The 25,873-nt window shown below is 48.3% G+C and overlaps 1 protein-coding gene across 3 annotated transcripts in view; it reads right to left on the reverse strand.

The window, feature by feature from the left end:
• Positions 1 to 25,873, reverse strand: part of LOC105696350 — a 76,165-nt gene that overhangs the window by 7,732 nt on the left and 42,560 nt on the right. Inside the window, exons 3-5 of one of the 3 annotated variants that reach the window (XM_012418765.1) lie at positions 16,089 to 16,208; positions 11,452 to 11,565; positions 931 to 1,001 (exon numbers count right to left, since the gene is read on the reverse strand). In XM_012418765.1, the coding sequence (XP_012274188.1) occupies positions 931 to 1,001; positions 11,452 to 11,521 (141 nt within the window). In that variant the 5' untranslated portion in view covers positions 11,522 to 11,565; positions 16,089 to 16,208. Of the gene's footprint in view, positions 1 to 930; positions 1,002 to 11,091; positions 11,126 to 11,451; positions 11,566 to 16,088; positions 16,209 to 25,873 lie in introns of those variants that run through there. The other 2 variants (XM_023435001.1, XM_012418766.1) reach the window with 2 other exon arrangements.

The following is a 25,873-nucleotide window of genomic DNA, read 5'->3' on the forward strand; positions in this document are numbered from 1 at the left end:
CGTGGAGGGTCCCTCGGAAATCGAAATGCATCCCAAGCGCGCGATTACGGCCTGTCATGGCATGGTCGACGGGCTGGGCGGATTTCATTTTCATATTTCAATCTTCTCCTTCGCCCTCCTCCTCCTCCGGGAAAATTGGAATTTCATTCGGTCCCGTTGAAAACACCGCGAAAATTTTCCTGGGAAAAATCGACGAACTGGATTACGAGCGTAACGTTGTGCATTGTCGCATAATAACCGTAGTCCGTTTTTAATCCACGCGAAGGAATTTCAAGCATCATGAAACGTTACTTTCCCAGGGATGCAATTCTCAGCCGGGCGGAAATTTCCGAATTAAGAATGCATTAAACGCGTTTTTCGCTTCCGGGATCCGTTCTCTCCGGCGCTGAAAACTCCCAGGAATCGGAACGAGTGACATTAACTCGGCTTAATAGAATTAGCCGAGCTGTCCTCGACAGGCTGCAGACTTCGTCCCTGCCACTTCCGGAGTGGGGATCAAAATTTTACCGAATTCATTAGGAAACTTCGTAATACCGATCGCCCTTTTATCGCCCGGCCGGTAGTCGCTCGATCACCGAAGGGATTAATTAATCGATAATATTCCCCCATCACGGTTACCAAACTTCGGAGCGAAATAATTCATAGGAAAATTCTATCGACTATGGGGAATCAACGTAGCGAGTAGTCCCGACAAAACGTCACGCTTCCGCCGTCCATTGCTCATCAATTTCAGCTCGCAACTCGTGCAAAACCTTACCATATCGAGCCGGCCTTTGTTAGCCCTTCGCATTGTGCGCGTTTTGCGGGGCAACTTGTTGCCTAACAAACGTTAGGAGCATAAAGGTACCTGCGGGAACCGCGTTACGTCCACTTGACCATCAAAGAGTTTGTATAACGAGCCGCTCCAACGGCGGTCGACCTCGAACTTACCGGCAGCGATTCCGGGCTGTGGTCCAGCACGTATATCCCGTTGGTGTATCCGTAAAGCATCGTGTCCAGATCTGAAACGGAATCTCGTATTAGAGCGAAACTGCCAGCGAAGCGAGCCCATCTGCTGCCGCGACCATTTCGCGCAGGCGGCGCTCGCGATTTCTTCTCTCTGGCTGACGCGGAGAACTCGCGAGTGTCACCGAGTTACGACTCGCGTGAATTCTCGCTGCCAAGACGTAGATATCCCCCGAATGTACGTGCACCCACCTCCGGGACGCGGCATTTGTATCGTTTCCGCATTTCTCACCTTCCTTCTCCCCAGAGAAAAGCGGAGATAGGAGGGGAGGCAAAAAATTCCGGTATCGCTATCCCGAGAAAAAAGTTTCGCTGAACCGAAGGAATATTTCATTGAACCGGTACCAAAGAAATGTTTCATCGAAGGGTGCCAATGAAATGTTTCATTGAACGGTGCCAAAGAAATGGTTAATTCCAGGAATAATTATGTCCCTCGAATAAATTAAACGTTTCTCAGGAATTGAAAATTTATTTGAATTTCAGTGAAATAATTTTTCTTTTAATGAATAACGTATTTCTCTGATTCGATGAATTTCTTTTCTTGGTCTAGAGGACCTCGCCAGAAACAAATACGATTTTGTGTATTTTCCTGTGTATTTTGGAAATCGCTTAACGCCGGATCGCCTATTAGGGGTGCAGTCGCAGCATCCCTCGTCGCTCTCCTGTATCGCCGATCTCGAGTGCTCCGAATCCTGAGATTGATAGGCGGATAGGCAGATATATTAAGAGCCGTGTCGGAATCTGAAATAGAATCTCTGGAGCGAAACTACTTTGCGCGAGCCCACCTGGCACCTGGACCATTTCGCGCAGGCGGCGCCCTGGTGATCTCCCTTTACCGTCAGGGTGTCCGGAAGTTGCGACACCCGCGAATTTGCACTCCGGAGCAGACTTTGAGTCGAGGATGCTCCCTTTGCCGGGAAAGACACGCTCGAATGTACGTGCGCCCGAGAAAAGGGAGAAATGGCGACCGCCCTCTTCGTGCCCGACGCGATTCGGTAATGGCGCGGCCCGTCGACGCGGTTATTATGGAACGCAGGGGAAACGGCGGTGCAATTTTCGCCAGACCGGAAATGAGTTCCTGGCCGGCGGCGTAGGTGTCCATCGACAGAAAATTAATATCCGGAAACCCGAGGGCCGAGTGCGAAACCTACCCCAGTCGCCATATACACATTTTTAGTGTAGGTTAGAATTCCAGCACCACCGATTAATTTTTGCTTCTAAATAAACTTTTGATCGTACATTCATATATAATTTTTTTTTTCGAGTTTATGGGAGTGGTACCTGCTAGTCGAAAAAGTGTTAACTCCATATATTATTAATTTTTTGAGGAATTAATTGTTTTGTGGGCAGGGTTGGAGATTTCCCTATGGTAGAGGTAATGGGATTCAGTTGCGGCTTGAGGATGGAAAATTGCGCGAGGGATGCGGTCAGGTCCTGGCTTCCGGTTACAGATTGGTAATGTTTAATGCACGCAAATTGGTGGCTTTTGTGTACTCGCAGAAAATATTTCCGAACGGTCTTCCGTTGAAAAATGTTGCAACGTGCTTGTAGTCCGGTTATTGCAAATATTTCGTAGCCTAGGGTTTGGGACCCCGGAATTATGAGAACGGGTTCATTGGATTGAATCGCAAATTATTGGTACTATCAGCCATTGTTCGAATCGGAGCGACCGAATGCGACGATGGCTCCGAATTTATGGATCCGCAGGGCGTGATCCTGAGGGCGAATCGCGTGTGAGTGGTCGCGCGAGTTTCGTTGGGAATTTCAATTTACCGAGAGACTCACGGGGAGCACGTTTACGAGAATTCATATCCATTATTACTGGCTTCCAACTCCACGGACAGAAACTCGGGGGAGGGAAAATCGTCTCCAAGTTCTCTTCGGCAGAAGAGGTCCTGAGAATTCGCATAATACGTGGAATGACGTCCCGAGCTAATATTCCTCCTATTATTAAGTGATTTTACTAAAGAAACTAAATAAAAGCAATAATTCTCCCTTCAGCGAATGGTCCGAGATGGAGGCTTCGAGCTCCACTCTCGGCCCTACACTCGCGACTTCGCTCCCGTTTTTTCAACGGATTAACGCGGGCGACGGGTGTCAATATTTTTTTTCAATATTCCTGGGGTAGAGCTGCGGCGAAAATGTTAACAAAAATTTTCGGAAATACCAGTCGCTCTCGATCGGTGGGTTTTCGAAAGAGGGGGCGCGAGAGCGGTTCCATGTCCGAGTCGCGAATCGCGCACGGGTGGACGCGCCCCGTTGGAGGCTTCACTCGCTCGGAAAGCAAGCGCTATTATATCCCTGCTCGCGTTATTTGCCGATTTCAATATCATTCTTTTGACAACGCGATCATCCCGTCACGAATAAAACAAATAACTGAAGCGAGAACATTAGCAGAGGAATTGTCGCCGAAAGGCCCTCCCCGATCAAGGATCCTATTGTCACCTCGCTCTTTTACCCTGGAATAAAATTAAATCCCGAAATCATTTACGGAGCATTCAGCTCGTGTAATTCACCCTTTGCGCTTTAATCCCCGAATTCGCTCTAACAGTTGCAAACTCTATTGGAGTTGCGATTTCGGAGCGCCGTGTCGAAACCGACAAACTTTTTGCTTTCTTTTTATTTTTTTAACCGAGCTAGTTTTCACGCAGTTTTGGGACTTCCTGAATAACGCAGTGCAGTCGTCGGCGGCATATCGCGAATGTCGATAAAATCGCCCATTCCGTATCTAGCTGAATTTTTTTTTTCTGCGCAATTTTCGCAGTAATGATCGTCGCGCGATTTGGCTGCGATTTACCTGCGTTTTACCTGGCGCTTTTCCCGGGTTCGATTCCAGCGATTGATGTCTCTCGAAGCGTGTCGTTAAAGTGACATAATTTTCGAGGTGAGCCCTCGTACAGTTTCCCTAAAACCAGCCTCGGGTAAATCCGGAGCTTGGACCGGCTCGTATCGAAATACCGTGTGAATTTATCGCCCCGAATGTTATTTCATTGCTTCGTTAATTTTTCGGGAAGCTGCAAGCCCTATAAAACGCGTCGCTGTCACCAAGGATCACGTACAAAAATTATAACTCTTCACGGACGACCCGACGATACGCCATAGAGCTATAAAATCGCCGGGATGAAATTTAATAGCGATAAAAAAAAAATAACAATTACGGGTCTAATTTGCCTTTCGAGAGCGTTGATAATTGCCCATTTTATTAAAAAGCAAGAGACTTAATTTTTGAACGAAATGTATTTTCGAGATACCAACCGGTGATTTTTTCCACGGCCTGGAATGGACGAGGTGGGCCAGGAATGAACTTCTGATATTTTTAGGGGGCTGTTAACGCGACCTGCCGGGCTGTTCTCTTTTATGAATACTCCGTCATGTATAAACTTCCGGTCAGCTGATTTTCAGAGCCCCGGGCCGCGTGGAAATAATGAATTAATTAATCGACTCGGCCGTTTGCCGAATTGATCGGCGAATTATCTAAAGCCGGAAGTCCTACTCCGGCGCGGATATAACGATTCGACAAATTAATTCTAAAATCGAAAACTCCCCGGCAATGTTTGCCTTCCCTCCAAATTGTCCTCCGTCAATATTCGAGAGGCCTCCCGCGAAATTATTAATTAACTTCTCCCATTTTTAGGGGTCGTTAGCGAGGCTTGATTTTTCCCATGCTCCTACCCTTTGTCCATATTTCCTCCCGCGGGTAAACTTTGAATAAGCTGGTTTCGAGAACGTACAGACGCCGGGCTTCGCGGAATAACGAATTTTAATTAATTAATCCAATATCACGGTGTGTATCCCGGATACAGCAGTTTGCTCAACTATTTCCGGGAAACCTTGCGAGAATCGGGCTATCTCTGAATTGGCGAGATCCCCTCTCCTATAAACAGGATGTTTACGGAAATGATGGGAAATTATCAGTTAGCCTATCGTACGAGCGAAGTTTGATAAGTCTGATACGCCGAGGGATATTCGAGATTGCGACCGAGTATTTTTAAAATTTTTCAATCCCCCTAGAATTTATAAATCCTTCGGGAATTTCTGAAAATATTCCGGCCGAATGCCCGGGTAAATCCCACGGCCAGAAATCCCAGCTACAGATTTTCTATCACGTACCGTCGAGGATCAGTTTCCGGTCAGCTGACTGCGGGGGGGTGCGACCCCGACTCGACCGGAAACAACGGATGCCTTCATCCCCCGAGTGATACCGAAAGGATACGCTTTCCATGGACGGACAAAATCGACTTACGGAAGAGTCAAGCCATAACTACGGTCGTATCCTGCGGATCCTCGAACTCGGATGGAACGATCCTTGGAGGGTCCTTCGAGGGTGCGAACCCACGTGCTCTCGAGGGATTACCTGGAGATTGAAATCGACTTTCCCGCAGAAGTCACCGGTGAATTTTTTCCCACCCCCAATGGGGCCGTTCTCCAACTGGGTGCGATAGAAAAATCGAGGTCGACACGGTTATTTCGATTCTTTCCCCGTTTCCGCTCCACCCCCGCGATCGGCCCACGGTCGCCGCTTCGAGTCAATTTGCACCCGGCATTCGAGATGAAGCTCTACGGTAAAAAAAGGGGTAAAAATCAAAAGTGAAAATTCCACTGCCAATCAAGGCGCGAACCCGACGGCAGCGCCTGCCAATTACTCGGGATCGATCCTTTCGAGTTTTCGACTATTTGGCCCTGGCTCTCAAATGTTACTAGGTACTTCAGACATCGAAAAAGGTTCGGCTCGACTTCGGAGATTTTTTTAATCGGTACCAAGGGACCCTGAAGACGCCTACAGGTGCATCCTTTTTTTATGTCTGCACTTTAAGCGTCTAATTCGGAGTGGAGTATACCCAAAATGGCATTTGAATCGATCCCTTGCCTCGCCCAAATGAGGACCCATCGACGACCCAGAGAAACTTTTTTCGAAAATATTTTTTTTCCCTGGTCGGCAGTATTATTTACAGGCTCTATCACCAAAAGTATAACCCAGAAAACGCAGGGAATTGGGGGTATAATTCCTGAGATATGACAAATAAAATGAAACGATAAAGAATCCCGGCCGGCTCTTTTTCGGGAATTCGGGTTACGGGTAAATCTCTCGGCCACGGAAACTTGGTCAGCTCGGCCTCGTAAATTTTCTCGCATTACGAGGCTCCAAGTGACGGATATTCGACCCGTGAGCCAATTCACGGTATTACACGCGTGCCCCCGTTATTTCATCCAGCCGAAGCGGCTTACTCCGAATCGCTGCTCGAATCGATCCTTCGACTCGATTAAGGCGAGCGCATTGACGTTTAAGAAAAAACGCTAACAAACGTTTCTATTTTCCAGCCGGGTATATTCCTATATTCTTTCCGGAATAACGGATCCATTTCCTGCCACTTTCGGCGCATAAGTAACCCCCTCGGCAGAGCCAGGGTGAAATCTTGCCGCGAGATTTATCGTGGCCACGTAAATCGAGTCGAGTCTTCGCCGTCGTAAATTTCGGCGCATTAGGGGAAACGGAGGCCGGAAAAATTCGATCCAGCGAGTGTTCCGTGCCCTCGTGTGTGCCCTTATCGTTACCCGGGCAAGGAGGTTCTAAAAGCGTGTCGACAAAGTGCCGAAAAACGGCGGAAACCGCGGAAAAGCGGCTGCCAAACTGACCCGTCTTAACTCGATCGCGCTCGGTCGCGGAAAAGCTCTCTCGCGGCGTCCTCGGGAATTTACCGCGCGAAAAGCGCGCCGTGAAATGACGGCTCGTAAAGGGGCCTACAATTATTTTCAGCCGGATGGCGTGTATCTTGCAAAGCTCCTCTCGTCCCGGTGCCGCCAAAGTGCGCGCCTCGAACGGAACGGAGAGGCGATTCCCTTTATGAGCCGCGACTCCGCGTCGAGCAACACTCTCCTCGGCAATTTCCCCGGAAAATTGCGCCATTGCGCAGCGCCGCCTATCGCAGAGCGATTAACCCGCACTCCGGTGCGCCGTTTTCCGAAAATTAACATCGAACGCGAATGTCCTCACGTGCTCGATCCGGGGCTCCCACGTCGCTCCAGGAGGCGGAAGTATAAATACCCAGGGTGGAGGCGCGCGGAGGCAAGCAGGGCGAGGGTGAAAGGAAAAGTGCAACTTAAAAGGGGTTACGATGTTTCCCCCGTGGATGTGAGGGAAAAGGGAGGGAATTCGAGGGTAATATCATACAATGTACAGGTAACCGGGTAAAGGGGGGTACTTACGCAGGAGAGTACCGACAGGTGAAGGGGTGAAATCTAACGTGGTTCGGAGGTTCGGCTCAGTTTGAGGGCAAATACACCGAGGGCCACTTCGGTATCGCTAAATAATTCATGGTGCTGCCTCGCCGTCTACCCCAACGGCCACTTGGGAGGCCGTGGGAGACCATGGGAGACCCGAAGAGACCGCGAGAAATAACGAGAGACCCTCCCGGATGCTGCAGTAATCGATGGACCACCTGGATAACAGATCCCTCGTGAGGGGCATCGACCGACTTTCCGACACTTTCATCCCAGTCATCCAACCCTTCCTCCTCAAATTTGCTTACCCACAAATGTCCAAGTGACGGTACATTGACGGTTTCTTGATTAGATATTTTTTCGACATTTTTGCGACAGTCGAAATCTGAACGAAAAATATTTCCCTGGTATTCCGCGAGTCAGAAAGACGAATTTCGCTCGAAGCTTCGACTCGTCGTCGTCGGTGACAGCAGGGAAGGAAATGTCGGGAATTCGAGCGGGAACCGACATTTCCGGGCCACGCAGCCAGTTATGAGGAAATAAATAAACGGTATCAGAACCCATGGCCGAATGCGCCGGAAAGTTTCCACCCTACGTCTTCTTTCCCTCGAGCCCTCCCTCCCTTTCTCGCTGAACTTTGGTAATTACGCGAAATTAAACTCTTTAAAATTTATAAGGCGTCCGTTTGACACCGGCCGGAAAAGCCGGGACCAGGGACGAGAGGTCTCTTCAGGGTGGAGAGGAACTTGCGGAGTCACAGTTGGCACCGGAAGTGTCCTCCGGGATACTTCCTGGACCATTAAGCCGGGTTTCCAACAACTTTCCGGACCCTCTGGCTCGTCGAAATTTCAATTCACTGGGAAATCCATTTTTACAATCATTCCCGTAGATTTTAAAATTGCTCAAAGAAACTATTTAAGAGTGGATTATTTTTTCTCGGGTCAAACCTGTACGCGTAAATTAATGTAGATAAAATTTAGTTTCGAGGAGGGATGTACAGGGAAGTTACGAAGAGACATAAGGGGGTAGGTAGGAACGTGGAGTTCTCGTAATTCACGGCCCACCCCAAAAGCATGGTCATTACCCCGGAGAAACAGCCGATTTAACGGGGCAGGATGGTACGGAGGTATCCCTCGGGACTCTAAATCGGCTTTAGGGACGAAGAGTTGCGCGCCCGTGGACTCTCATCTATTTTCCCTATTTTTCATCCCAGCTCTCGCGGAGGCTCTCCTGATATGGAATGGTAAATGTCTCTTTCAATTTTCTCCCTGTTCCCGGCCCTGTCGGGAAGCTCTTAATGTCCGCGTTCATAAATAAGGCAGCCATATCCCGGTATTACGCGAACGCGAGAAACAATGACAACCCCGAAAAGAAATACCGGAAAAATAAGTGTTTCGCGAATAGCACCTGTGTCGAGTTAAATCGCCCTCAATGCTCAACTTTATGGTACATGGAAATCGGGAATCTCGGTTTTTCGAAAATCCTGCGAGGCCGAAATTTCGGGACGACGCGAGAGCGACGTTAATTGATTCGCTAATCGAATCAATTTCGCGAACACGTTCCGATGGCCGCACCTGTACATTTCCATATTTATTAACGGCAGACTAGCCGATCGTGGACGCTAATTTGTAGATAGAATGGATCTCTATTTTCTTTGCCGGGGGATGTAACCCACGCGGGTCGGAAACTCCTTCGGAAAAGAAGGAAAAGGGCCTCAAGAAATGTTTTCCTGCGTTTGCGAGAAAACAGGATATCTTGGGGTGCTCCTTTTCCCGGGAATATTTTTCTTCGACCTGGAAGAAGCCGGGCTCGTCGCGGAAGCCCTTACCCTTTCCCGAAGAGCGTCCCACGCGGATGTGTCGTTATCCTAACGAGATTACAGGCTCTTATCTCGAGAGGAGGCGTCGACACCGGGAAAGCCATTACTCCGGGAAAATTAGGAGAAAATTGGAAAATGGTTTGTGTAACCTGGGATGCCAATTACGAGGGGTGGAGGAAAGAGAGGAAGCCCACATGCAAGGTTGCACCTCTTCCTTTCCTGAAGAGCAGAGATCTATGAGGATCTCGATGTGCTTATATCCGGGCTTTACGAGGCCACCGGAAGTACTGCGGGGTCCGACATAATTCCCTTCTGGCGTAAAAAGTGAGGGTGCTCCATCCATTGAAGCCGTAACTCCACCTTACTTCCCGGAATCGCTCGAGTGAGACCGCTGATCTTTTTTATTATCACCAGGGAAGAATGTGCAGTGCCCTTTTAGGGGAGGACTTCCCCTACTTCCCATAACGCTCCCTTCTGCGTCGTGAATTTATCTAAATTGTCGCAATCGACTACAAAAATAAATAAGTAAAAAAGTAGAGGTAATTATATCCCTGCCGACCTAATTATAGGAGAGATGAACCGAAGGGTAATTTCCGCCCTGTGAACGGGACCAAGAGAGCGCTTATTTTCAGTCGGGTGAAAATTAAACTTTTCCTCGAAATGTTACGTTTTACCAAATAAATGCACTGGACCTTTTCCGTAGAACATTTTCCGAGCTTTCCTTCCTGTTCTGATCACTTTTGTCCTAGGAGGAAGTGGCAACGAGATACGAGCGAAACAACCCATTTTTCCGCACTAGGCGCCGCCGCGTGGCAGCTTCGCCTTCGATCAATGGGACCTATTAGCGTGTTAATTAAACGCATCGTTCTTTACGCCCCTCCACAAATTGTCTAAACCCCCTGCAATTAATTTCACGAAAAAGCCCACTCCGCGTAACCTAATTGCCACTAAGTCTGACATACTTCCGGGCTCCCCTGAATACCCAGGGCGCTCGGTCTATTGAAATCGCGATTTCACGGATCCGTTACGCTGAAACCGCTGGTTCTACGAAGGTGACAGCCTCACCCTTTTTAAAAGAAGACGTCATCCCCTCCCATATTTGTTACATAAATTTTTCTCCCCAACCGTTCATTAAAGAGTTACCGCCGAAAAACCTTCCGTTTGTCTCTTCACCTCTGCACTGCAAATCTCAAAAAAATTAAGACTCTACTTTTTATCAAGTTTCCCATTTTGCTATAAGAAAAGGAACGATAAGGGACGATAGGAAGACATCCCTAGATGTGTCATAATCACGGGTTCAGATGGTTTCATCAACGACGGTGGACGTTTGGCGACGTAAGCGGCTCCGATCAATCGGTCATTACGACCTCGCAAAGCCGATAGCCAATCGATAGAGAACCGATAACGTGCCGATAGCGAACTGACAGCGGGCCGATATTCGCGTAGGGCGGTAACGAAGGGAAAAATTCAGCAGGTTCGTTAGGTCCGATCGGTGGTGGTGGAAATGGCACAGGGGAGAAGCATCAACGCCGGCTTTGTCAAGGGGAAAGAATCCACCCGAGTGAATTTGATGATGTCAGCGGATTCGTGGTTGATTGATGCTCAGACCGCATTTAATACCTGCTTCCCTCCTCCCCCTGACTCTCAGGATTTGAGGAAATTGACTTCCTCCCTTGGAAAGTGGCGCATTCGAAAAAATGGATGGAGCACTCTTCGAGAGTAGGCCGAGCCTTTTGAAAAAATGTCTACTCCCACGCGAACGCTGGCTTACTTTTTCTTTCGTTTTGGATTCATCTCACTTTTTATCTCAACCTGGGGGAGGAAGTGGAATTTGTCATTCGGGGCAAAAATCCTTGTAGGTGGGATAAGGGGGGAGATCGGATGTTGGGGCGTCGTTACATCGCCCAAGGGGAAGGGCTTATGGCTCTTTAGCCTTCAACCTGAAACTGCCATAACGCGTATCGGTTAACGGTGCATTAACTCTAAAGCTGGGCTCGCCTCGGCCGTTTCGAAAAAGGAAAAGGGAAAGGCGAGAAAGAAATACTCACTCTATATCCAGGCATTTCCTCCTTGATTGGATCGTCGGCGTTATGGTCGGCGCGGCTAGAGGAGGCTTTGAATATCGCGATAACTTTCCCAGGGCGCGATATCGAGTTTTCCTTTCGACGTTACCTCTTTACGTGGATCACCTTTACGCTCCCACTGAAACTGGCTTTTCCCCGTAGAAACGCGCCAACTGCTCCCGGAACCGCAGTGGGTATAATTTAAAAAATAATTTTCGCCGCATAAAAAAATCATTAAATCATCCCTTCAGGGTAACGAAATTTAAATGTCGTTTCGCTTGTCCGAAAGCATTTTTTAATATTTTTATTAAAAACGTTCGGTTGATAAATAAAAATCAGATTTACCTGTAGGTGTGCAGGGAGTCCTCGCAGCCTCCACCAGGTCTTCGCGGCTCCCAGGAGGTGCCTCCAACATCGCGGCACTCCTCGAGACCGTCCGCAAGCACAGCAGGCTCAGCGCTGGAAAGAAAATGGAAAATGCTGATAAAAAAAAATGGAAAAGTCTGTTTCGTTCGCGATCGAGTCGGGCACACACTTCGACGAATCGACATTCTTGCGAACAACTCGAAGGAAAGTCCACGCGTTCCCTCCGAGCCCCGAGATGTCGAGCAGAAAAACTTTGAGCTGCGGAGAAATTCCTCCCCTGCGTGCTTCCATCTCACTCTTCCTACGTTGAAAAATGTGCGAAGAACTCCGAGAGGCGGGGAAAATCGAAAACCTGGTTACAGGGAGGAATTCGACCGAAACCGGTCGCAGGAAAAATCTTTCTCGGAGGAAACCGTGGAGGGTCACTTTGTTCCCCTCGTTAGAGCGCCAGGGCGCGATAGTGGTGTAATGGATTGGCTGTTCCCGTAAAGAGGGATTTTCTTGGCGGAATATTAAGGGAGAAATTGTTAACTTTGAGGGGGTCTCCAGGAAATCTCGAGAAACGAAAATATCGGAGAGGGAGATTTTTCAGAATCCAGGGATTCCTCGGGAGCCGAAGTCGGAGGCTGATCGGAATTCCGGCAATAAGTGGCGAACGCTTTCATCCCCTGGTCCAGGCGATCGAGATCCAAGTGGCGGGGATTAATTATGCCAGAGAGGGGACGATCCGGCATTTCGGGGTTCCCTCCCCTCAGGAAGCGAGCCCGGGCTCGGCTTATACATATTTATAAGGATCCCTCGTGGATCTCGGCGAGGACTCGGGCATGAGCCCGAAATCGCGGATCTCCATCCCGCCACTTCCGGGACCTTATTTCGAGGGCCTTATTTAAAAAGCCAGGTCGAGGGGTGCGCCAGGGTGGGATCGTATAATCGAAGGACCGACCCGACTTCCAATCTTCGGGGATGATCGAGCTCGTCCTCGACCCCTCGGGTCTCCCTTTGCGGGATCACGGGCTTCCCGGCTTGCGTGGATTTTAATTAAATTTTCACCAGCCCCGGGCACGTCGGGTATGCTCCCTTAACGCGTAATAATGTACGCGTATCCTGCAAGCCTTGCCTGGGGAGGACTCCGAGGGGCGTCTTCTCCTTAGACCCTGAGAAATTTGCTTACTCGGCCCCTTGTTTGCTTAACCGTTGGACCAGTTGAACCGTTTGTTCCGAACTACATCTCGGGATACGTTTCCTCGAAATTTTAACATTAGATTAAATTATACCATATACTCCGCAAGGCTTGCCGAAGGGGAATAATCCGGGCGGAGGGTTCTCTTTACATCCTCCGCTCACCTGGGCTCTTATGTTTCGGTTTGATTTAATTTTCGGACGAGCTAACGTTTCCTGTTATACGGCACGATTCGCCTTTTTGTACATTTAAATGGGGTGAATTTAAATTTAGGAAAATTATAACGTGGGGTCGCCTAGAGGAATTAAAAGGAAAAACGTGTTTTAGGGTGGCTCGCGGGGGGCGAGGGTTTTACCGTGAAATAAGGGTCTCATGTTTAGTCGTAGAATATTACCTTAATGTGTAATAATGTAGAGAGGGTGTATCGGGCTAATGTCCTGGCCGTACGTGTTTCCGTTCGACTGTGCGGAACATCCAGGTCGAGCGGGCGCGATTAATCCCGCGAAATTACGAGCACCGGCGGAATCCGCTTAGGTGACGCATTCGCGTTTACTCCACAGCTTGCTTTCTGACTTGCTCCATGACTCGTTCCATGACCCGGGTCTCCTTTCCAAAAAATGCCCCCCGAAAAAAGCCACCAAAAACGGGTGAACGTACACTTTCGGGACGTTCAAAAGATCGTCGTTTTTTGACCTTTGTAATTTGGTATATGTCTCATCGTTCCGGGTTTCGTACCAGGGCCACTCGTTTCCAAAAAGCTCTTTCTGGAAAATGCTCGCAAAAATGACACCAACGTAAATCTCGCCTCTCCTGCCGCCTTTGGAAAGGCTTTCATCGCCGCTCTGACTTTCACGACTCGTTTTACGAATAGCCCCGTAACGCGTCTCTTTTCAAAATAATTCTTTTTCGAAAATGCCTCCGGAAACTGGACAAGACCTCGTCTCATCTCGAGAATCCTTCGTCTCTCTGGGAATCTTTAGGACTTTATCTAGTGCTTTCGGCTTTACGACTCTCCCTCCCGCCATTAGTCAGCCCCCGAAATGCAGTTGCAAATTGCAGTTGGCCGATCAGCAACGATTTGTCGGGCAAAATAATTCCCAGGGCACGGGATCGAAAAGAATTAAATAAAATATCGGACGAAGAATGGATCATGAATTCCGAGGGTATTTTGTCAATGTCCAATATCGCGCTTGTCGAGGGATTCACGTAGCTGATAATGGCCGGGGGTATGAATGTCAAAAAACAATGCGAATCCCTCATTCGCCGAGAATATTTGGCCGAATGGCACGTGTATTTCATACGCCCAGAATACACGATCGTTAAACTGACAAAACAACGATGTCACGGCTTGACCCTGTGTACAACCAGCCCCGGTCCCCCTGAAACTGAGTAACAATTTGTTGCACGGACCAACAATAAGTTTGTTTTGTCAGAGGCTCGCAAATAACTCGATGGGCTCTGCCGAAGGTTCGGAGTTCTGCCTGCCGGTAAATCCATGAACTCTCCTTGCCCATATAACGTCATCAATTGTCCGTGCCCATTTTATTAACCCCTCTCGAGTACCTCGAAGCTGCCCGAAACAATGCGACTGGAACTGCAGGATGTACCATTTTTTTATTTAAGAGTTACAATTTCTATGGTACCCTTACGTTATAATTTAAAATTGTATCCGTCTTTCCGACATATCTATTTGAAACGTGGAAACTGTATTCATAAATTTTTCATTCCTCTCCGAAAACATTTTGAAATCCACCGCAGTGGGCGAAAAATTCGTAGCGGTCTTGCGACCGTGAGCTCCCACCGTGTAAATATAATAAGAAAACAGCAAACAGAAAAAACTGAAAATACACTCGGCGTCAACGTGGTGTTTTTTCGGAACTCATCCGGAGTCTAGGGGAGTTTACTAGCAGGCTTGGCAGGAGCTTCCGAGTGTTGGAGTCGCGATGAAAAATTCCGAACACCGACTCGGCCATCCCGTGGTCGGCGAGGGCCGCTGCATATTCATGCGAGCACTCGCTCGCTATTTGTTCTTCCATTTGTGGCCACCGGGCCATTCCGACGCCCTTTTTGACTGCGACCTCGTGACGAGGCTTCGTTTCGAGATTAAACTCGATTCGCCATAATCCCCGCGAATTTCCCAGTTTTTTTCTCACTGGGTCGTTTTAACCCCCTCGAGTCCGACGGCACCCCAGGCTCGTCATTCGCTTCCCGCTCGAAACGGAACGGGAATTTGAAAAATTGGTTCAACGAAGGAATCAATTTTGGACAAATTTCTGAAGATGGTCTGGTAACTATCCAAGTATTTCGAAGTCCTTCGGCTGATCAAAAATCAACCCTAACTACTGAAAGGGGAGCGAAATCGAATTGGAAATGGAGCTTGTATTTTTTTTTTATGAATATGCTAATGAGATTCTTAAATATGCTTTTCGGAGGTTCTTGGGAATTGTTCGCAGTCGCGGTCAAGCTTTTAATCCAGGGTAAGGACTTTGCTCCCATTTTAAGTCCTAGATTCGGCGCTTCCTCTTGGAAGGAGTTCGTTCTTGGCGACAGAAGTCGCTTTGTCTCGAACTCGTGCTAAATCGCCTGCGCTCGCCAGAAACGGCTCCTCCTCGTTTCTTTTCCTATCGTTCGTCCTTCGCTTTTTATTTGTATAGCTCCGGAGATCGATCACCCTCGTCCCCTTTCCGAGATTCCCTCCCCGCGCCAGGAATCCCATCTCGACGCGACCCTTCGGAACTTTGTCATAGGAAATGACCAGCCCTGAACGATCACCCTTTCGTTAGGGTACGTATTTCAGGGGATAACGTAAAAACTGACAAATCGGTCGCGACTTTACGACGCCCTTAACCGGGGATCCAGAGAACCTAGTGGCCGTTCGAAATAAAATCCCGAAATATTTCAAGAATTCTAGAATCGGTTCCAATGCCTCTTCGATCCATCTCCCTCGTGAGCCACAATCGACAATAATGATTTTTCTAACATAGCCGGAAATTTATTTGAAATTCCCAGACTGCAAGAACCACTCCGAGGGGGTCGCGGTTTGCACCCCTCGCGTCCAGGTGGAACATACGTGAACTAGAATTCAACTGCAGAGTGGAGGTTCGGAATTCCATCATAGGTGGTTGGGAATTCACTTATAAAAATGCCAGTATCCCCCATTTTCCTCCCCCGGGAGTGGACTTTCGGGACGCGAGAAGAATCCAATTTCGACGATTCAATTCCTGGTTAAAAAGTCACCCCTCTGTGTTGCTTGTCCACCCCTTCACATTTCTTTCATCCCAGGGCTTTTGTTTCTCGATATCGTTTATCGAGGTTTGCATAAATTTAATTCTTGTACCTCGTTTTAATATCTGCCGAATTTCGTGGTATGTCTGGAGAGTGTATTAGCAAAACTACTCCTAGGGATTGCATTAGGGTATTCCTGGGAAATACTCACCCCGCTTGACGTCTCGCCACGTGCTCGTGATTACGTCGAGTGTGGGCAGCCGCGATGTTTCGTCGGCATGCACTGTAACCCCCCTTCACATCCTCTCAGTACTCCTGGGAAACGATCAACCTGCAACGAGATTGCGAGACGGATTTTAGAAAGGCATGTAAGTCGAAAATAGAGATTTCGAAAGTCTCCCTCGAAAAGAAAAATTCAATTACCAAGTAAAAGTGACGTTTCACGCGTCTAAGTACTTCGGGTAAATTTAGCACGATCGACCGGTCGATCTGACGGGCGATTTTCAGACTCCTCTTCGTTTCCTTTCATTTCTCGGACGTCTCTCTAGGTTAGATGGAAAGCTCGCTACCGCTCTAAATTTGCCAATTCCTCGAAACCATCCTTCTTCGTTATTACGATTTCCAGAGTACGCTCGGTGCCTTTACGAGACTCTTTAAATTTTTCAAAGCATGCTGAGACATCCTCAGGTGAACGTCCTGGTGACCTGCGTCGAGAAGCCAAGTTTCGGAATTCAGAAGTTCAAGACCGTCATTTCTAGCAAATGGTTTCCCAAGATCCACGAGTTGCTCGAGGATGTAAGAACCTCCTACTCCTGATCGGTTAAGAAGAAAAAAAATTACTCGATTAATTAATCAACCTTGCGATTCGTTATTCACGCGCCGAGAAGTTCGACGATCTCGAACCACCTTTCACAGTCTGTGGAAATTTATTTGAGACTCTGCAGACCTTGCAGATTTTTCTGGCAATTTTTTCGCCCGTCCAAGTTTGATTAAAATCCAGATGTGAGGTCGATAATGGAGATAACGCCCATTGTGCCTCGCACAGATCGATGGATTTTGCGATCAGCGAGCTCATCGCATTTACTGGCGAATCACGGAGCTGGATTATCTGCCGATCCGTGATTACATCGGCCTGAAGGGAGCTCTGAATCTGATGCACGAACCAGGGTAAATGCCGAGCAATTAGACCGGAAGCGGAAGAAGCTACAGTAAAACCTCTCATGTCGGATCCGCCGGTATTACGCAACTGGCGCAAGTGGTGTAATAAAGGTTTTGGACGAGAAATGAACAATGAAAAAGAAATTCTAACGGTTACCCTCGGTTGCACTCCAAGTGCCCGGTACTCGATCTCCGCATATCAGTGGATGGGAAATAATTGCGAATGGGTGGATGGGAAACATATCTACTGGAAGTATTTTTGCGAGTCGGTAAATTAGCGATTATGTTTACAGATTATTCGTCGTGGTGGACCCGCCGGACGCGGAATCCGCAAAGCCGAAGGAGAATCGATTCGACGGAGGTTCATCCAATAATGGCGGAAACGAAGAAGCCAAGAAAGCGGGCCAAGTCGAGTTTGGGGAAAGCTCTCCCACGTGGGAGCTCGAAGATTCCCTGGATGGCTATTTCTCCGACATTCAAATTTTAAGAGTACCTCAGAAAGCCTCGAAAGCACTATTTTGAATTGCGCAAGTTTCCCCCAAGCGGTGCTTTTCGCATCCCAAATTCCCTGCGGGGCGTGCAAGTTTGTTTCCCCCCAGAGTGAGACAAAAACGAGAAAGCTGGGCCGAAGCTGCGAATTCGAAAATATTCTAAAAAATAGTAGTTTGCCCGAATGGAGGTTTTTGGAAAAAAAAATTAGATCTTGCTTTATGTCAACGCAACCTTTCCAGTTAAGCGCGGAACCTACGACTCGGGAAACCTCGAAAACAAATTTCTATGCAAATGAGCGCAGCCCTCTTATAATAACCTGCCGCTTCCCATTTTGGATTTCGCGGTTCCACGTCAAATCTCGAAGCCCGAGGCCAACTTTGACGGCAGTTTTTCATGCAAATTCTGATTTTTCTGAACCCGAGCCCGGTTTCCGGATTTCCGGGTCACCGTAGTCGATTTTTAATATTGTCGGAAATTATCTAAAAAATGTAATCTGGGTAAAGGGACCTCATCCTCGTTCGTGTTAATTCCAGCACCCCGCACGCCTCTGAACGCACACCCAAAACTTCCCCCAGAGTTTCCGCCAACCTTCGCAACTCGGAAAGTGGAAAGCGACGTTCTTGTTTCGAAATCAAACTCTGCCTACTAAGCCGTTACCATTTCCTAACTTTGTTCCTTTGCTACTTTGTTCAGTGTGCAGCACCTTGTCACGCACCCGATTCGAGGGCGCTCTTTAGCCACCTCTTTGCGAAGAGTCCTCCAATATTTACCCGAGAGGTCGAGAATATCGAGCGACAGCTAAATATTCTTTCCAAAGGTAGAAATTATGTCTGTCAAAATCTTGGAAAATCCTGGTAAATCTTGACTCGAAGAGTGCCGCCCAAAATTGCGTTCCAATAGGCTAAAGAAAATTCCTGATCTTTTTCCCACAAAGTATTCAGTTAAAAAATTATATTTTTAATTAATTACGCGTGTAGGGAAATTTCCACGGAAATTCGAGCTTTCCCGGTTTTTCATTCCAATGTCACCGACAGCCCCTAGGCTTTTCCTCCACCCTGGAATTTCTTTCGTTCGGGGGGATTTTCAAAATTGTTTCGCGGTCCGGCCTTCCGTTTTCCCACACGCACGAAAGCTGGGCTTCCTTTTCCCCACAAAGGGGGGAAATTTTCCGGTGCAAACCGCAGTAGATGCATTTAAAGCTCGCCGGGAAATTGCTTCTCTACCTACGGGGAGTTCCGTTATTACCGCGCCTTTTTACCCCGACGATTTTACCAAGAGGACGTTTTCCTAATTTTTTTTTTTTCCCACGCTTTGCCTACACCCGCAATTGTCGCGATGGGATAATTTTCGAGTCGCTCCGTTTCCCCCGAAGAATCGCGAGTCTGCAAGGAAAGAAGCTTTCGGATTTTCTTCCGAGTTGGAACTCCCTTCGTTTTCGCCGGGCATTCGGAATTGTCTTGGGATCCGTCCCTTTGATTTTCCTTGGTATGTTCGCGACGGTGCACGCATGGAAACACCCCTTTTCTCGTCGAGAAAGGGAATTTTCCCGTCGACGAGGCGTAGACGTATTCAACGCCCGTTGGGAAATTGCTTTTCCACCGGTAAAGACGTATATTTCCAGTATTTTCACTTGGCGACTTCACCTTGGATCCGCAAATCCGTAGCTTTCCCGCCGCCCCCTTTGCCTCCTCTTTCCTGGCAGCTTTTCCTCGTTCCTTCCACCCCAGGGGTAAATTGAATGGCTTTGCAACGTAGAATGAGAACATCTAATACGGCCTTCTGCCTTATTGAAACTCGAATCCCCCACTTTGTAAGCGCAGCCAATTTGTCTCCCATTTTCTCGAAAATTTCCCGGATAATCATTAATAATAATTCTCATCCTTGAAAAATCAGGTGCAAGGGAGGCCCTCGATGCAATTGCACGGAATTTTCCAATCACATCTCGCTTCTTCGCGTTAAATTCAATGGCTTCACTACGTGGAAAAAATGTAATAAGTTCTTCCGATTATCGAGTTTACCGAAAGCCGAGTTTTCTAGCCGTCAATTGTCCGCTTTTCGTAGGTTTACGTGTAGGTTGCAGATTGTAGGATTTGCACGGGCTGCAGCTCGCAGAAAATCGAGCTCTCGCTTCGTTGCACCTGTATGCAGTTTCCGCGGCCACGGAGCCCCCTCCTTTCATTCTGCATTAAAATCATCCCCGTGTGCAACGGGACGCTGTAAAGCACCCTCGTGGGGATATCGCACGCAGGGAAATGTCTTTGTATCGTTTTCCCCCGGGGGAGGAAATTTCCCGACTAGGGGTGCAATAGATGCACTCAATGCCGCTCGGAAAATTACTTCCCTAGAATTTTCACCCGGTGACTTTTCTCCTCGGATTCGCCTTTTGCCCCGACCCCTTTGTCGTCTCCCTTTCTCGCTTTCTCGTGGTAAATTGAATGGCTTTGAGTAGAGTGAAAGTACCTAATAAGATCTTCTGGCTTATTGAGGGCTGGATTTCTCAGCCGGTTCTTCGAACCGAGAATCCTTCCCGAGCCTCCCCAGGACCCCTTATCCTGATTCCCCATCTGGAAACGGCATCGCTAAAAATGGACCGCGTCCTTCCGATGCCATCTCGTTCTTTCTCGAAATTAATCTTCGAGATGCACTTACCTCGATCGAATTTCTGTCTCGCATCCGTTCATTTAGACGCGCTTATACCGAATCTCGATCCAGAACCGACTTCGCTGAAATTTCTAAAGATGGACCATGTCCTTCCGGTACCGATTGGCTTCTACGTCGAAATTCATTTTTGAGAGGCACTCGTCTCGATTAAATTTCTGTCCAGCGTTTTCCCCTCCAGACCGACGAGCTACTTAATTTTCTTCGTTCAGGTTTCCCAGGGAAGAAGACTCGACCAATCCTACAAGAGTTCCAAGAATGGAAAATCACATCTCGGCCGAACACGAAATCCTCCAAATTTAAACCTTGACCCGGCAAAAAGGCTTTCCATTGACTGTTTTTTTCCGAAATTTAATCCTACCATACATGTATACCTCCTGGAATCCGACGAAGAACCCGGAAAATAAATGGGAAATATGTCTAAGTGCAGCAATTTTGCATCTCGTTTCCATCGAACTGGAAACACCGGGGAATCCTCGTCATGATTTATCGAAATCACAGAAGCTCTCGGGCGAATCGTAATTCTTCCGAATGGACCGACGATCATTAGCGGGATGAAAAAGCGGGCTCGCCGGAGAGCTCGGAAAAAAAAAATGCCAGCGGTGGATTTTTTTCGCCGGAGTACTTCCGTTTCCAAGAGGCCCACTCGTCTCATTTAAAAAATTAGAGTGGCAGAAAACCGCGACTTGGTCCACGGACCGGCCAAGAGGGAGCAAGAGTAGCGCAAAAAGCGCTGATTAAATTCTATCGGACGTCAACGAATTCTCCGATTTATCTGGATCGCGATCATCGCGAAGATCATTAGCGGGCGGAAAAACCGAGCCGGAAAGCCCGAGGAAAGGGGATGCGACTGCCTGCTCTTCCTCGGCACTTTTCCCCGCCGACCCCTCTTCCTCGTCGCGTAATACATTTTTTATTAATCTTTTTACCGGCGCCCCGTTGGCAATTTCGCCCCGCCGCCAGTGATTTATGTTACGAACCTCCTAACGCAAACGCGCCCTTTCCGTTCGAGCCATCGCCGTTCCGGATATTCGCCGGAATCTCGATGGATTATGCCACGTTATCCGATTTTCTCGCGGCGTCGAAAAGTCTTAAGCCGCTCTGAACCCCGATCTATCCCAACCGGACGAGTCTGCGGAAAAATCGCGAAGAAAAAGGAACGTTGACCTTAATTTTCTTTGGTTTGATCGTTTCGTAATCAGCCGATATCTCCTCTGAGCACTCCTCCTGAGTGCACAGAATTTCGCACTTTATATGGGAAAAAAAAAATGAGTGTCACGTTTGAAAAGCGCGCCCTAGAGTATTCGCCTATCCCTGACCTACGCCACTGAACTGACCTGCCCCAACTCGAGCGACCTGTATCGAGAGCGCTCATAGCCGTTAGAAAGTTAATCGCGGCAATTTCGCCGCCTCCCGCGAGCGGCCATTCCGCGCCGTTGGGAAGCTCACGAAACCCTTTAAGCCCCGCTTTCGGCCCCTCGCCCCTCGCGCCGGAAATCCGCGGATTAATGTCTTTATTAATTAGATCGGCGAGCCAACGTCGTTAGCGAGTACCGCGCCGCGAGGGAGTTTCACGATTACCGACTGATCGATTTCGCGATTCGGTAATCAACCATCGACCATATCCCGCGATCGATATCCGCCTCATCGATCCTCCCGATTGACCAACCGCCGTCGCAATTATTCCTAATTACATATCCAATTAAGGAGACACCTACCAGGGGAATTTTCGCGAATCCGTTGATTTCGATTTCCCCACATTTATAATTGGTACCACTTAGGAGCTCGACCAATTAAATAATGTCCTGACGGGTACATCGTCTCTTTATTGGATGACCATGCACGTAAATAAATCAAGGGAAATGAAAGGAAGGGTATAGAGAGAATTCCCTGGTCCCGAATGTCCTGCTCGTTAATATCGTTTCCTCGATTCCCTCGGAATTCAATGGCCGCGGCGAAATTCGCTTTTGACTTCCGATTGGCGAACACCATTTACTGGCCGGAGTACTAATCGGGCCGATGGCACCCTCTACTCGCTCGTCAATTTCATTGTGCGGGACAATGGCGGCAACTCCGGCCTGTCCGTCACTACGGGAATTCAGGAACACCCACGACGGTGTTCCAATAACGAGGCCCGATCGAGAGCCGTCGTCCTAGGACTTAATGGGGTATCGATCGCGGTGACATTAAGCATTCGTTATGTCGCATCGACAAATAGCCGCGCCCCCACCCGATTTAATCGTCCCGATTTTTTGCGGCTTCGATATCCCCGAGGATTTCCGAAAATCCTGCAGACTCCTTCGGGCACGACGAATGTCCCCTTTCTGGAGATTAATTTTTAATATCGATTTTCCTTGCCATCCTTGCACAATTCCGCGAGAAAGTGATCTAGGTAAAGCGTGGAAATGTTTCGAACGAGCCGGGTAAACGCGTTGAAGCGACTTTATCAAAGAGGAAAACGGGAGCAGGAAAGACGGCCTTTCCGCCCGAATCGCGGAAATTAGCACCGCCTAAAATTTGCATGTCTGGATTTCAATTTACGGCTCCCCTTCAATGTCGGTGCTCTTCGCGTGCATTAAGCCGTGTTAAAATGAGCGCAAACACGCGAGGCGTAATTGCTTCGCGGTGTTTATCCAGAAATCGTACGACTTTGGCTTGAATAATTAAGGAGTCTCCTGGACGGAAAGATCGCGTCGGCTCGTGCGTCGCTTCGTGCTCTCGGAACGCGCATCGATCGCGCTCGGAGCTTTTGACTGCAGTAAGCACCCGGAAGTGATTAAACTTGCATCGCCTCGATATTTCCAGCCGAAATGGAGAATCGTTCCCGTAACGTGCATTGACGAAGGCGGCGCGTGGATTAAAGTGGCGAAAAAAGTCGAAAAGCTGCGACGAGTTGGCACTTCTCGTCTCGCGGTACGGATTCGCGACTTCGTAAAAAATGGTAAAAAGTCGACACATAAATAAATATTTCGTCAATTTCTAATTTTTTAAAAATGCCCTCGGGAGGCGAGGTGTAATCACTCTCGGATTTAGCCCGAATCGGGCGACAAGAGCTTTTGAGGGGAGCGGTCGTAACAATTCTGAGCGTAATCGCCTTTCGGAGCGGGTAATTCGATCAAATTGGTCAAAGGATTTCCACCGCGAAGGTGGCCCATGGAAATGTCGCCGAGTCGCCGAGTCGAGGGGACTTCCGGCCTCTTTGAGCATCCCCCGATAAATTGGAAAAGTGCTCGCGAGACAAAAGAAGCCGGCCGAGCTTTTCATCGCTGCCGGCCGCGGGACCGCAAAGCTCGACCGCCCCCGAAACTCGCTCGATTTGCTCGCGAAACGGTACTCACCTGTCCGGAACCTGACAGCCGATTTTGCCATCGACGAGTGGGGAAATATCCCGCCGGAAAATCCCCGAAATTGCAGCAAAGAAAACCGTTCGGCATTTCCCCAAAATACCGCGAAATAACCGAGTGCCGAGTGCCGCGACCGTCGATACGCAGATTTATAGAAAACTGCGGATTAGAGCTTCGCACGTCACCCCTTCGAATTGCAAACTGCAATTTTCTGTTCATTATTTAATTGTTACGAAAGGGAAGTATCTAACACCTGTAATTTTTTAAGATGCGTCCAGGTAGCATATTGCTACCAAAGTTCATTATTTCTGAAAATCACGAAAGAATTCGAAAAAAAATTGGAAAAAATTTGTAAGCATCCCTTCGATATTCTGGTTTATTTAGAGAAGTCGATAATTTGGAATTCCGCGCGCGGAACCGCTCGGCAGTTTGGGCGTCATCGCGGGAGGTTCCCTCGTCACCCTTGCAAATTGCACAGCTATCCGGTTCGGGATTGAATACAGGGCTCGCCCATGGAACAACGCGCCGTGCTGGCGCAAATTTCAATTATTAGCTAATTCCAGCCGGTAACCGGACAAACGGTTCGCATCGTTTCAACTAAATTTGCAATATGATCGCCGATTGAATTACCCTTTGCCGGCAGGTGCGTCGGCAATTCCGATGAGTCGATGCATCGAATTTCGTTGCCCGCCATTGGTCGAGCCCCGAAGACCCGGAAACGGCACCGGAAAATGCATTCGATGTATCGAGCCTCGAAGATGGACGACGTCTCGACTTCTGCCACCCGATAGCCGATTATTATCCCCGAGCTCGCATAATCGGAGGAAATTGGTCCAGCCGTGCTGCATCGCAGGATGCAATTCGATTCGCCTCCGGAAACTTGACAAAGTTCGCAATTTCGAAAGTCACCGAATTACGTTATTCATACCTCCGATCTGATTTTTTATCGATAATCATTTTCATTGGAAATTAAATAACGAGGAAAAATTCAAGGAACCATAGCTTATAAATTTCCAAAGGGAACGAGGAGGGATTTTTTCCCTGTCTTCTAATTTTGTGTACACGTTGATAATTTTTTTTTCCGCTCCTGCTGGATGCAGAGAGACCGATAATATCCTGAAAAACTGGAATCTGGTGACGTGCCTTTGAACTTCTACCCGTGGCAGGAGACGTCGCATCCTCGATACCTCGGAAAAGCTCCGAGCGAAGCCATTTATGCAAACCTGTCCTCCCGGGCTCGTCACGTAGGGAAAAAATTACGCCGCTTTGCGGGTGTTTCCCTCGAATGGCTTTTCGCGATCCTAATGTTACTTCCATGAGATGCACCCTCTCTTCGGCACACTTTTCCCTTTGAAAAGCGCGATACAACTCGCGAGTATAAAGTCTAAATATAAATAAAAAATTGACAGTTTCGAAAGAAAAGTTTTCCGCAGACCGAAATACCCGGCGCAGGATTCGTGATATAGGAGGGAAAAACATCCCTTCGATTTGTGTAATCGATCGAGTTCGTTTCCAGGATCTATACGTCCTCGCGGTTTTTCTTCGGCAGGCCTTAAAGTCCTCGAGAGACATCCCGTGCTCGTCCCGCTGCTAGAAATGCGGCCATTTCGCAGTGGTTTCGCCCGAACGACCATCCGCGTTCCATTTCTCCCGGTATTTCCAAGAGGCGCATCCTTTTCTCTTCGCTTTTCCTTCGCGTCCTTCGCCGGAGTCCCGGCTCCTTCTGAATAGAGGGCTGCAGGGAAAATTCAGCCCGCGGTGAGGAACGACGGGAAAAATGCCATTCTCGACTTTGATGATCCTCTTAAGGGAAAACCCGGAGGAAACTGATCGCGGTTGACGCAGCGGAAAGGACGACGGGAAAAAAGAACCGATCACGATTGACGCCGAGGAAGGGAAGGAAGAAAATGTATACCGATACAAGTGACTTCGCGAAAGGACGAAAAAAAATATGGCGCCTCATTAAGGACCAAATAAAAAAGAAACGGCTGATTATTAATTAAAAAAATTCTGTCAAGCTTTGAGGTAAAAATGTAAAATTTGGGGAAATGCCCGGAGTGCGGTTTTTCCACCCCTTCTTTGAAACTCGTATTTAATTAAGGTCGCCAAGACACGAGATACCCGGGTCTTCGGAATTTTCTTTCATCGAGTGAATTAGCAGGGGCGCGAATCCCTCGGCCTCGGAAAGAGGAGAGAGCTCGAATCCGGCGCGAAAAGCTCCTCTCGTAATCCAACGCGGAACATTCCCTGCAGGACCTGCATATCTGAGAAATACCATCCCCGAACGGCGCAAAGTGGAAAGAAATTTCATTCCGAAGATCCTTTGGGATATCCGACGTCTATC

The sequence above is a fragment of the Orussus abietinus genome, unplaced genomic scaffold (genome assembly GCF_000612105.2).
Source record: "Orussus abietinus isolate OABI.00-Male unplaced genomic scaffold, Oabi_2.0 scaffold34, whole genome shotgun sequence".
NCBI lineage: Eukaryota > Metazoa > Arthropoda > Insecta > Hymenoptera > Orussidae > Orussus > Orussus abietinus.